Source organism: Lepidochelys kempii, chromosome 3, assembly GCF_965140265.1.
Source record: "Lepidochelys kempii isolate rLepKem1 chromosome 3, rLepKem1.hap2, whole genome shotgun sequence".
In the NCBI taxonomy this organism is placed as follows: Eukaryota; Metazoa; Chordata; order Testudines; family Cheloniidae; genus Lepidochelys; species Lepidochelys kempii.
The window spans coordinates 177,926,317-177,940,376 of record NC_133258.1 but is presented as its reverse complement, the minus strand read 5'-3'; the positions used below and the strand labels follow the sequence as shown (position 1 = coordinate 177,940,376).

Sequence of the window (14,060 nt, the reverse complement as noted above, 5' to 3'; positions counted from 1 at the left end):
AAGTGTTATTTACTCCTTCCCATAACACAAGAACTAGGGTCACCGAATGAAATCAATAAACAGCATGGTTTAAAACAAACAAAAGGAAGGATTTTTTTCACACAATGCACAGTCAACCTGTGGAACTCCTTGCCAGAGGATGTTGTAAAGGCCAAGACTATAACAGGGTTCAAAAAAGAACTAGATAAGTTCATGGAGGATAGATCCATCAATGGCTATTAGCCAGGATGGACAGGGATGGTGTCCCTAGCCTCTGTTTTCCAGAAGCTGGGAATGACTGACAGGGGATGGATCACTTGATGATTACCTGTTTTGTTCATTCCCTCTGGGGCACCTGGCATTGGCCACTGTTGGAAGACAGGATATTGGGCTTGACAGACCTTTGGTCTGACCGAGTATGGCCGTTCTTATGTTCTTAAGGGTATTTTATCTGTATTTATCAGTTAAAACTGAAAATCAGAATCCCTAATGATAAGTTACTGAAAACAAGGTCTTATAATAGGAAGTACTAGCAAACCTTAATTGTAGGTGGTGCTACCATCCCTGCCTAAACTACAATACAATAATGAAAGCTATTGATAGCTATAAACTGATGGGTGCTCCTACATTTCTGATTTTTCTGCATTCATGACACTAAACAGAAGAAAAACTGTCCCTTACTATGGTCTCCTTTCAGGTGCTTGACCGATCTAGTACAGTATGGACCATGTATTTCATGTTAGGGACCATTAATCAAGAGAGATTCTATTGTGAAGACCCTCCGCCTCCTACTCCTGAATCTAGAACCCATAACTTCATTGCAGCAACCTAAGAACATGGTTATCTGAAAAAGTGATATCACAGCAACATTAAGGATATAAACTCGGGGTGATAGGGGAGCTGCTTTGTTATCTTCTCCCAATTAGCTGTACTGCAGCTGTTTGTTTCCTAGTTGTGCATCCAGGGCTTTACACTGATTATTCATTATTAGCATATCCCTCTCTTGTTGCCTGCAGCTCCCATTGCTCTAATCTCTCCAACTGCCTTTTCAGTTTGGTTTTATCCTCTTGTGTGTTTGATACTTCCATTTTGGAGTCCCCTATGAATTTGATCATGGTTGAATTTATGCTAAAGAAACACAAAATAGCCAACAAAGAAAGACACAAAGCAGCCACATGGAGTACAGAGTAATTCCACCTTGAAGTTCTCTATGAATCACGGGCTGAAAGCTACAGGCCGAGTATATATACATTTTTGTTTCTGTGATGATGAAGAACAAAAATATCCCCACTTTGCAGTTCTCCAAAAAAATCAAAGGGTGACATTCAATCCTGTGCAGACATCTAGCACAGGGCCTATGCACCACTCAAATCCTATTCAAGGCTGTAAGTGGGGAATTTTACCCTAAAACCATAGCTTGGTTCAGTTTTGGTTCGGTTCAGTTTTGGTTCAGATTTATAAACATTTTGCATGTATCTGCAAACATTCACTTCAAACCATATTTTCAAATGTAAGTGCACTGCTTAATAAAATGCACGGCTTTTCGTACGAAGCACATCTAAGATGATAATAAAGCAGTAAATAAACTTCCAAACTATCAATGTTGCAGCAATTAAAATATTTACGTCTGACACAAGTTCTGATGAGTTAAAGACTTTCAACCCAATCCTGAATTAGTAGGTTCAAGCTATCCAAATGATTCTTGGAATAAAGTAACTCACCCTCTGCATTAGAGAGACAATGGCATCCACTGCTGCTGTCAGACTCTTTCCCTCTTATTACAGTTAACCAGGAGCATAAACACCATAATGAAGCTGAGCCCCTGAAAACTCACCAGGCTGTGCATAATTTCCACTCCAGCTGGATTCACTGTAAGTGCCTCATCATACAATTGCTTAGCCTCCTCCAAACTGCCTTTCATCTCTGCAAGTCTCCCACGCATGTACAGCACAGTGTGAGATGTGGGGAAAAGACTAGCTGCCTCCTGGATACAAAAGCCTGCTTCTTCGAGATGCCGTTGTTCCATGAAGAGTTCAGCTACAAAACAAAAACTACCATTAGTTTAAATAATTCAGTAACCTTTATGCTTGTAATAATTACACTTTCTCCCTTAAACACATTAAATTAGAAGGTCTGGATCCTGCAAATGCTTACTATTATGGTTAGTGCTTACTACTGTGAGTAGCTCCATTGAATCGAGACTAATCTTAGCAGTAAGCATAGAGAAAGGTCTCAATTCAGGAAAGCATTCCTGGCAAACTTTAAGCACATCCTTAAAGTGCTGTCCTGAAAAGGGACAGACTTAAGTATGTACTTAAATGTTTTCTGAACTGGAGCTAAATATGTGCTGGATCTGGCCCTAAAAGAGCAGTATTAGTAGCTATGTAAGGCTATTGCCAAACAGATGGAAGGAAGGCAGAATAAGAAGTCATGGTTGTCTGGTGGGAGGTTTGACAATGTCAGAGTAATAGGATACATTTAACTGAGGGGGCAGTTTCCTTATTTAAAGGGGAACTCCAAACCTGATTTTTGTTAAACGGACTAATTTCTCTCAGTGAGTTTTCTGATTCTCTATAAAGGTCTATATTCTGTATATTATAAACATATTATATATTAAATGTCATATTTATTACTAAGAAACACAAGAATGCACTTGCCATGAAGACAGAGATCTTAAATGAAGTCACTAACTGAAAATGCGATTGTTTTGCTGTTTACTTTCCTCACCAAGTAGCAACTGTACTAATGCTTTTCTCGCAAAGAAAAAATGGAACAAGCATAGACTAATGCGCTTTACTGACACTAACAATTTGTTTGTTAATATAAACACGGAACACGATTTATTATGAACTAAATCCAACTCCTAATATTCTGAAAAACCTCAAAAAGGCTTCACAACAGGACATTCAGATTTCATTGAGCCATGTATTTGAAATAGGAGCTTCTAATATTAAAAACAAATACAGTAGTTCTCATTACTGCCACCAGGGAAAAGCAGCCTCAGTTTCTTTGTTCTATCACCTGATCATGTTACCTGTGCTAATCAGCTGTGGAGGCTGCTGGACTCATTTCTGTATTCATTCCATATTATAGTAAGCTGCAGCCTTTTAAAAGCTTGGTTCAAAATTTTCAAACTCAGGTGCTAAAGGGAGGCAACTGATTCCGTATTTCAACACCGATTTAAATGGCCAGATTTTCAGAGGCAATGAATAACTTCAACTACAAGAGAAGTCAACGGGAGCTGTTGAGGCTCAGCACTTCTGAAAATTAGGTGTCGAACCTTTAGACACCCTAGTCTGAAAATACTGTCCGTAGCTTGTTGGATGACACAGATGCTTCAAGGGATTGGTAAGGAGATACGGAGCTTTCTGTCTGCATGTGAACAGATCAAAAATACATCACAGGTTGGTAGTAACCAAAAGTTATTGCCATCTGAAGGCTGTTCCATGGCCTATCTGAAATAAGATTATGGCCTCAGTCTACATTGCAAGTGGCACTTATTAGCAGACTCCGAGTGGTCAAATAAGGAAGGGATACAATTTCTGACTCCCATCTAAACCCTGAGGGTGGTCTTTCCAGGTCATGGGTGGGACACTGTGGAGAAGCTTGCACATAGTTGGCCATGCCTGAGCTGTATGTAGATAAATGATGCCATTCTCCAGGGTTATCAATATTTCTCCTTTCATAAGCAAAACATTCACCTTTTAAAAGGAGTTCACTTTTTAAAAGAGGCCCATATACTCTGAAAAGTTCTGTGTATTATTTGCAGGAAAGAAACTGCATGCTTAACCAGAATAAAATCTCGGCATATACTTCCTTCCCAAGGCTCCAAGGGGATGCAGATATCTCATTAAGCTGAGGACATGCTGAACGTTATTCCAATTTTGTGGGCAGGCAATATTTTATTTGCTCTTCCCAAAGCGAACAATAGTTTTCCTGCCAAGTGTTGCATGGCAGCTGAGGATGTGCATATGGTAACAATGCTGACTTGGGTATGCAAAGTAACAATTCACAGCCTGAAGAAAAATACATTGTTTGCTAGCACAGAAGTATGAAGCAGCACAAGACCAGGGATGAAGTTAATGGGAGTTTCACCACTGATTTCGATGGGGTCAGGATTTTACCCCAATTATTAAGGGCCAACACCTGCACTCAGCTAGGAATAAGTTGCCAGCAGTAACATCCTTTAGGTTTGCAGGGAGGAAGAGGAGCACCCAGCACCTAGAAGACCTTGATTCAATAAACTACTTAAGTGTCTAATTTAAAGCACTTGAGTAGAACCACAGAAATAATTTGAAGTTAGGCACATGCTTAAGTACTTTTCTCAGTCGGGACCTGAATGAGGATAACAACAGTGGAAATACTGCATATGCATATTACCATCTTAGTTGCTCTGCTACCAACCAAAACAAAATGCAACTCAGACCATATAAGGTAAGAATGAAGGTCAGAAGGGAAGAATGTGAGATTACTTACAGCCTGTAACACAAAGTATGCAACGTGAAGAGTACTTATTCTTCCTTTTAGCTGTGCCTGTGTGTCTGTAAATCCTTGCAGTAATCACAATTATTAAAACAACTTGGAATATAAGTAAGATACACAAATTGTATTTTATGGTATGGTAATGTAACATATTAAACTTCAGTCCATTTCTTTGCAGGCTCAAAAGTCAAAAGATGATTTAAAGGTGTGGGAAGTTAATTTCCACGAAGAAAGAACAACATTGGACAACATCCAACTCTGTACCTTGTTTTTCTTTTCTAACAGATCGATTAAGAATAAGGACCTTCCTGACAGAAGCACAACGGAAGTGCTTTTGGGTTGGAGAAGCAAGTAAGGAAAGGAAAGCACCCAGCCAACTAAAAGATACCAAGGGAAATATTTTAGGTTTACATGTTTCCTAGAAATTTATTTTACACTTCTATTAGTCATTCATTCTATTTACAGATGAAAAAGATACATTTATAATCAAAATTGAAAAACCAAGGAGTCATTTAATCTACCTGGTTAATGCTCCCACCCCTTCACCATTATACTAAATATTGCCCTAGTATTGCCACATTAGCACAGTCCAACACATAGGATCACAGAGCATGCTCCCTTGCATCATCTTGCTTTCCATACATTTCTGACTAGTTACTTTGTTGGTACACTGGCAAGCCCCTAATAGGCAGCTCTATTTGGAAAAGATGCAACACCAGGTACATGCCCCAAAGCAGTCCAGGGGGTTGCTCCTCAGATGGAGTGAATAGAGTAAGATGGTAGATGTGATCTGCATTTCCTTACTTGTGAAAGGTTCTTAGTTTCAATGAAGTCATGCAGGAGTGTTAAACTGCTGGACTGAGGAATTACTCTTCCTTCTGTGTTATTTACAGCTTATGATTCCAAACAGGCTATATCCACTGGTATGGACACAGTATATTTCTCACAGCACAGCTATAAGTTTGACAGCTCCAATGTCAATCATCCTCATAAAGGCCCAATAAGAACAATGTAGTTGTGCCATATTAAACTGGGCTAAATGACCAGGGGTTCTCAGAGTGCTTCACAGTGAGACTACGTAAAAGAAAGATCATTTCAACCACTGCCTCTTCTACCAACCTCCCAGGGCCAACAGCAGCAACTGCTACCATGGACAGTTATTAGGAAGAATTCAGGAATTTTTAACAAGGCTGTGTCTGGGTGGATTGAGAGGGAAAAAACAACCCTGCACTGCCTCCTTTCCCTCTGCTTTTGAAGCCCAATCCTGCATCCACTGAAGTCAATGGGAACAGTTATTCTTCACCCAGTTCAATGGGTGAAGAATTGGCCCCTTAATCTCTTCTTCCCATTTGCTCTGTTCCTTTCTCTCCTTTGTTCCCCTGCACATGTTGCCCAGCCACCTATCCCTTTTCTCCCCTGCTCCCGTGGACACTCTTCTCTCGCTAGTGGCTCCAGACGCCTCTGACAACATTCTGTAATCACTATTTCCACTGGTCGCTCCAGTCTTAATCCTGGGTTTGGTGTGAGAGGCGAGTTCACATAGCCTTTCTTATGTAGCAACAACCCTGAATAGGCTGGCTCCACCTCCTTGCTTCCAGCCATTTCCGCTGGCATACAGTCTCATTTACATTTAGTTGGAACCAAGGAAAGGCGCCAACATCAAACCACCTACCAGCAGCAAATACTCTGCAGACCACACTTTGAGAACTTCTGCCTTAGACTCTCTAGCTGTTTAGTTCTTTGACAGCATCCTGTTAAATAGTTCATCTAAATAGAATAATAGCCATTTCTACATCAAAGAGCAATTAAGAGTTTAGTGCTGGACCTTAAACTATGACTTTATTCTGGGGCATGTGCGTGTTTCAAAGTGGTATAAAGAATGATTCTCCCTGTCACCAAAGAATCCTTTTCACAGAGGTAGGAACAATGGGAATTCTATCCAAAGGAACAAGATACTTTAAGTGACTTTCTTAATGTGATCCACCCAGAGCAAAATCTCAATCCTTCTGAAGTTTGAACACATTCACTGGTATCGGAGATGCAATGTTTAACTCTGACAGCTGCCCCAAAGCTGATTGCACCATTCCATTCTGTGTGTCAGCTGGATCTGAAATACTGATCTAAGCATCATCTGCATAAACAATACCGCTGCAAACTACAGTGCTTAAATAATGCTACAAATACCACACAGTAAAATGACCATGGGGGGAAGCCTTGGGGGACCTCCTCTCCCCATACTGTAAGAAGATGACAGTTCCTACAATTATATGTGGTCATATATTTTCTGTTCCACTGAATTCATTTGTTTTCAGAAGCTGTTGGCATTTGGTACCTCAACAGCCCGTGGCCTTGTAGAGAGAGCCACTTCTTTGCTTATGCTTTCATCAGTGATTAGTCTCTTTATTGCCCCTGAAGAGAGATTTTTTGCTTCTGTAAGACGACCTTAACGTTTAATCATCAACCAATCCTGTCTGCCATTATCACATTATTATGCACAGGGCTGAGGATTCAGGGGCAAGTTAGCCAGAGGATTCTCTGGGATACATCCTAAACCTAACCGACTCATTTGATACAAAATGTATATGCTGGGAAGGTGGAGAGGGTGAAATCATCATGTATTCCCAAGCCAGCTGCAGAAGCAGAGCCTAGCTGCTTATTTCTTTGAACCCTGATAATTGATTTAGATTCTCAAGGCTGTCTTTGCAAGGAAAAGGGCTAGAAAATACCTGTAAAATGGAATCTGAGGGAGTGACATACATTTCTTATTTCAAAAACAATAGGGTGCTTGGTCACAGGCTACACAGGGCCCAAAGGATGACTCAGCAACTTTGTTTACAAAAGTTACATAATAATGACACAGAGTTATGTGTATATGTCACAGAGAATGACACAGAGTTACAACAGGTCACTTGTCATACCAATGGTTGCCAATGTGGAGTCCCTGTGGGGACCTGCCATGGGTCATGCATGGTCACCAAGTGAAATTAACAGGCAGCAGATTTAAAACAAACAAAAGGAAGTATTTCTTCACACAACACATAGTCAAACTGTGGAACTCTTTACCAGAGGATGTTGTGAAGGCCAAGACTATATAACAGGGTTCAAAAAAGAACCGTCTGCCCGAAGCTGGGAATGGGAGAGGGGGGATGGATCACTTGGTGATTACCTGTTCTGTTCATTCCCTCTGGGGCACCTGGCCTTGGTCACTGTTGGAAGACAGGATACTGAGCTAGATGGACCTTTGGTCTGACCCAGTATGGCCGTTCTTATATTCTTATGATCTGTCCCATAAGCCAGGGCTGGAATAAGCCAGAACAGTATTCTGGCACTTTTGCTGCATGGAGGATGCCATTTTGTTCTCAAAATGGCATCCTCAGCACAGCATGAGCTCACACGCACTGTGCGTGAGAGATCATGTTGGCGGGGACATTCCCATGCTGGCAGGTGCATTCTGGTAGTAATGCAAACAAAAGGGGTCCAGGACAGTTAGGCGCCAAAGGGGTCCTTGGAAAAAAAAGTTTGGAAACCACTTCTCTATACTATGGCTCATTCCAAACAAAGCGGTTGCAAAATGTACCAAAGAGCCATATTAAACTTAGGGACAAATCCTTTAAGTGAGCACGTAATGACCGTCATTTTAGCCGACACATCGTAGGTTGTACTGGAAACCTCCAGAGCCAAAAGCATCAGTCGCTACAGTTTGAGCTAAAAATGTACCTGTATCTGGGGGCTGTAACACACACACTCTGTGGATCAGAATGGCGCAGAACACTCACTGACCAGAGGTTGTATGCACATAAGACCAAAAAGCAGGAGAGCTGTCAAAGTCGTGCTGTGTGGGGGCAGCCAAGGGCAGTCTGCCTGGAGAGGCCCTGCATAACTGGCCCACATTGAACCACTGCTCCATGGCAGGATGGAGGCAGGGCAAGGATGGTCAAGGCCCACATGTCCACACATGATGCAGACCCCAAGCAGGGTCAGTGCAGTGGTCCAAATCCACTACTAAGGCCAGGGACATCCAATTACTTTTAAATAGTAATTATTTTTTAATCATAACATAATTAACCTGTTGAACTCACTGCTAAAAGACTTCATTAAAGCTAAGAGCTTAAAATGATTCTAAGAAAGATCAGACATTTATATGGATAAGAACATCCACAGTTACATTATACAGGGTAAAAATGTACACAGAATATAAACTGTCATGATGTAGGGCAGAAGCCATACACTAACTGATGGCAGGAAGAAAGTTCTCCTATGGGCAGGGTGTTGTTTTTTTTTTTAATTATAAGATTTTTTGCACCTTCTCCTGAAGCATCTGGTAGTGGCTGCTGTCAAAGACAGGACTCTGGAGTAGCTGTACCACTGGTCTGATCCTGTATGACAATTCCCAAGGTCCTATGATCAGGAGTGTTTTCCACAGCTGGCATGTGAAAATGTCCTGCTTTTTTCATAAGTGATTTGTGTGTGCACCTTATTCCCATCTAAGGCCCTGATCCTGAGAGATGCTGACCAACTGGGAGTTGCAGGTGCTCTATACCTCTCAGGTGTGGCCCTAACTCTGGAACTCTCTTTAGCCATCATCTGCGAGGCACCAAGCCATTACCGTGCCTTTTACTGGTGGATGCTGAAGATTTAGTTTATGTAATTTTAATGTTCTTTTGCCTTCTTTCTAGGGGCTGGGTTTTGGAAAAAGTATAGGCATGTAGGATTTGCCACCTTCTATCAGATTACTGGTCCACAAAGTCCAGTATCCTGCTTTTGGCAGTGACCAATATCTGATGCCTCAGAGGAAGGTGAAAGAAATCCATAATGTGCAGAACTGACTATGAGGAGAAGAGTCCTTTTGGTTTCTCTGGGCTGTTTACAAGAGATGTTGGATGGAGGTAATGGCAAGACAGAGATGAACCCAACCATCCCCATGGTTCAGAGGTGTTTGCATTTGAGAGTTTAGCTCAGGCTCCTTTCTAAACAGACACTTGGCCTATGCTGGAGGAGCCTGGAGCAGGGTCTACTAAACGGGAAGACCTAGTGATACCAACGATGGCTTCCTTCCTTCAACAATAACATTTCACAGGGAACAAGGGCACCTCACATTATTGCTCCTTCCATCCAGATTCAACATGAAATGTAATCCACACCTCCTATTAAACATTCCAGGCTAGGAGAGTAAATACTATGGGGCAGCCTTCCTTATTGTGAATCTTTGTTCAGCTGCATACTTGCTTTGTAGTAAATGCTCTGATGTTAAGCATAAGTCTTCTTCCCCCTCTCCCAGGTTCCAGCTTCTTGTATTTATCTAGTTTATGTGACTGGAAAGAACACCCAGCAAACCTGCAGCATTTTAAAAGCTCAAGAATTCAAATAATGAATGGGCAATTCTAAAATTTCAAAGCACTTTTTGAAACAAAAATATTTAAACTGCTTCAGCAGCTGCTACCACATTGTAGGATAATGGCTGATCCTCGATATCTCACCAAAGCTGGTAAAGAAATCTTACAAATCTTAAACAACTTCAGCAACAACGCAATGTTTGAGGGGGCTTAGGGTCATTGCAAACTAAGGAGGGAAAGCATCTAAAACACTTGTTCAAACAGCACTAATGTGAGTACTACTGGTTGATCTGCATGGCATTACACAAGAATATTTGGAGAAAATAGGCCACGCCCTTTCCTGTCCCCTCCATCGTTCCATTTCCTGCCGTAGCATCCGTGATGTGGCTGTGTGGATCCTGGCCCGTCAGGGCTGAGGATGCCAAGCCTTAGCCCCGCAACACTTTCTTGTGGAACAAGGTCCATCTCCTCTAACGTAGCTCCTGTTTCCCAGGAATTGGCCCATAATAAATAAAATTAAAAGCATTTTGTGAAGGAAGAAAAACCTTCTACTGTAGATAAGGCCAGGGAGCAGATGTTTTCCATTAGCTAACTGTGCCATTCTGCATTGGCTCTCCTCACATTTATGGCACATTCACTGTAATATTTGTAAAGGGTTAATTGCTGACATGTTTACTGAGTTAGAAACTGGCTCTCCCAAACTCACCACATTCTGATGGGGGTGGAATAATTCTCCTAGTAATTTCTTTTTAAGTGTATCTCTGAAAAAAATCATCTAGAGATCTACCTGCTAAAATTTGTAGATTGTGTTTAGCAGGCATCTAGCCAATCCCATATCAAATTATAAGAGGTACTTTGCTGTGAGTAGCCATATTTGGTAAAGTACTGGGTTAGGCAAGAAGCTAATTGTTAGATTAAGAGTGCTAGTAATGGCAAACAAAGTGGACATTGTAGTCAAAAGAAAAGCATAAAATAATATAGCCACACAGGTTGAAGTAACAGAGCTCTGCTTATTAAGACGATCTTGCAGTATTCAAAGGCTAGTATGCAGATAAGGCACACAGTTATTAGTAGCCCGCATCAAAACCACAAAGTTCAGAGTAGAAATAGCTCTACAGAACAAAGATATTTGAAAGTTTTAAAACATTGCTTTTCTGTGTTAACACGTCACTCTGACACAAAAGCCATCTTGTTGAAAGGATTCAATAAAACTCAAGGTGAGGCTCAACCCTAAACCTGAACTTTAATTTTTTTAGTTGTTCCCTTTGCAGAATAACCACTTTTATGTTTTCAAAAAAAGATGAAAAAGAGCACTGACAAGATATTAACAGGGAAAAGCTGGTGAGAACATTCCTTAGGCCAGATTTCTTTCTGCAATGGATTAGCAGCCCTATAAAAATTAACTTCTCAGATCCCTCTTTCAGAATACACGTTTATACACCCACAGTGACTGGCAAATAGAATCGTAGAAGATTAGGGCTGGAAGAGACCTCAGGAGGTCATCTAGTCCAAGCCCCCGCTCAAAGCAGGACCAACACTAACTAAATCAGCCCAGCCAGGGCTTTGTCAAGCCGGGCCTTCTAAACCTCTAAGGATGGAGATTTCACCACCTCCCTAGGTAACCCATTCCAGGGCTTCAACACCATCCTAGTGAAAAAGTTTTTCCTAATATCCAACCTAGACCTCCCCCACTGCAACTTGAGACCATTTCTCCTTGTTCTGTCATCTGCCACCACTGAGAACAGCCTAGCTCCATTCTCTTTGGAACCTCCCTTCAGGTAGTTGAAGGCTGCTATCAAATCCCCCCTCATTCATCTTTTCTGCAGACTAAGTAAGCCCAGTTCCCTCAGCCTCTCCTCATAAGTCATGTGCCCCAGCCCCCTGATCATTTTCATTGCCCTCCACTTGACTCTCTCCAATTTGTTTACATCCCTTCTGTAGTGGGAGCCCCAAAACTGGACAAAATAATCCAGATGTGGCCTTACCAGTGCCGAATAGATGGGAATAATCACTTCCCTCGATCTGCTGGCAACATTCCTACTATGCAGCCCAATATGCTGTTAGCCTTCCTGGCAACAAGGGCACACTGTTGACTCATATCCAGCTTCTCATACTATTCTGATGGTATTCATAGCTAGGGTTCTTAATAGTAAAAGTACTGCATACCATTTGCAAAGCACAGCAGGGGGATTACTTACAGCTTCCTCTGGTGTAGGGATGGGGCAGTATTTTTTAAAGTTATTATTAATTTATATTGTTTTGTAATAGTGACCTGAGGTCACTCAGATCAGAATTGGGCCCTCAATGTATTATCTGCTGTACAAACATAAAATAAAGGAAAATGTGAAACAGGGTGCATGTGCCCCTCCTCCAAGAAGGGGAAGTAATGTTTAATCAACTCTCCAAAGGGAAAGCCTGAGTGCAAACTGACTATCCTGGAAGAAGGAGTAGTCAGTTGGAACTTGTTGAAGGAGACTTTGAAAGGGGCAGCATGGACCTGGGTTCCCAAGAAGAACTAGACGCACAGCCTGGCCCCTGTTTCAGGACTGCTTTTAAACGCATGCTTAAGCCCCCTTCCTGAAGACAAATATTCTGCTGAACTGAGGCCCTGGTGAGGAGCTGCTTCTAGGACCTGCAGCAAAAAGCATTTAGGCTTATTAATACAAATATCTTGACAGGACTGTTGACACCTTTAAGAGAAAAGCTATTGCGCCAAGGACTAAGGCTTGTTATTAAAAACCCAGAATCAGACAAACCACAGCTGCCTGAAGGCACGGGTATGCACTTGATTGTGTGCTGGGACCTTGAAGTGGCAATAGGCTGGGGGGAGGGATAGCTCAGTGGTTTGAGCATTGACCTGCTGAACCCAGGTTTGTGGGTTCAATCCTTGGGGGGGCCATTTAGGGATCAGGGCAAAAATTGGGGATTGGTCCTGCTTTGAACAGGGGGTTGGACTAGATGACCTCCTGAGGTCCCTTCCAACCCTGATATTCTATGAAAACATGTACTTTCAAAGTTTCCAAGAGACTTAATCATTTATGGTAACAATTCCATTCTACTAAGGTTCCTATACCACACTTATCATATGGTAGCTGCACACCTTCCAAAGCTGCATAAAGCAACATGACTTGCATCTGTCAACTGTGATTCCCTTTCCTCCATTCCTTTCCCTCTTGGGGTTTGTTCCCATAGATATAATCTGAGGGCTATTATGTTTGATGTCTTTACGTGCTTGTTAGCAAAGGCAAGGTTGAAAAGCTGCTTCATATACTTGGAGGGGAAGGTGGAGAGGTTTGGGTTAGTTCTTAATTTTTGCAGGAGTTCATTCCACAGTCTTGGACTGAACCCCAAGAAAGCTGTCACCTGCAAAGATGAGTTTACCCTAGTGGTAGACAGGTCCACTGTGCCTGAGGAGTTGAGGATGGTTTGCATTATGGAGCATGAGGTGGTATTTAGGATCGATCTGTCCCATAGTTGTTTGCTTTGGTTAATGAAATTGTAGTCTATTATGAAGAAAAGGACTGTTTTAGTAAGGCACATATTAATATGGGACAGATTGGGGACTGGATTTGTCCAGGAGATCCTAGTCTGCAGAGGATGTGTCCAGGAGATCCTGGTCTTCAGAGGGGCGAGGGGATCCCAGGCTCTGGGGGCAGGTGTCCCAGGGGATATTGGGCTCTGTGCAGTGGTGCACTGTGTGAGGCAGGCACAGGGGAGACGCTGTGGGAGCCCCCAGGATTAGCTTGCTGCACTCCTGCCCCTGCACTCAGCACCTCAGCTGCCACAGGGGGAAGAGCCCAGGGGAGCTGCAGCACCCGCGCCGCCCAGCACAGAGCAAGAGAGCAGGTGCCTGGGAGCAACCAGCGGCACTGCAGAGCAAGCTGCCAGACAGCCTGGGCACTAAGGATGCCAGAGTCTGCTGGGACGGGGCTTGGATAAGCCATGGATTTAAACGTTGCCTAAAGGTCAGCGAGAGCTGAGGTGGGGCCCCAGGGGCAGGTACATCCCTTCCATAAGTGTAGTTTGACTGCTGTATTTGGGGAGTCGGGGGGGAGGGGGGGAGGCAGCGTGTGCGCGCTGAAGCCAGTTCTCCTGACTCACTGGCTCTCCCCCCCCCTACCTGGAGTGATACCTGGGCTGCTGGTGCTGTGGGGGACAGCTTAATGGGGGTGAGGAGCAGCTGTGGGGCGACCTGTGGGGCTGCCCCCGGAGCACAGGGAGCTGCAGCCACTCAGGCAATTCAGACACACACTGCCTCTCCCCATC

At 42.9% G+C, this 14,060-nt stretch overlaps 1 protein-coding gene across 6 annotated transcripts in view; it reads right to left on the bottom strand.

The window, feature by feature from the left end:
* The window catches only part of TTC7A (tetratricopeptide repeat domain 7A), a 267,263-nt gene that overhangs the window by 55,049 nt on the left and 198,154 nt on the right, over positions 1-14,060 (bottom strand). For all 6 annotated transcript variants that reach the window (XM_073339137.1, XM_073339138.1, XM_073339139.1 and 3 more), the window contains one exon: positions 1,814-2,016. In XM_073339137.1, the coding sequence (XP_073195238.1) occupies positions 1,814-2,016 (203 nt within the window). The remainder of the gene's footprint in view (positions 1-1,813; positions 2,017-14,060) is intronic.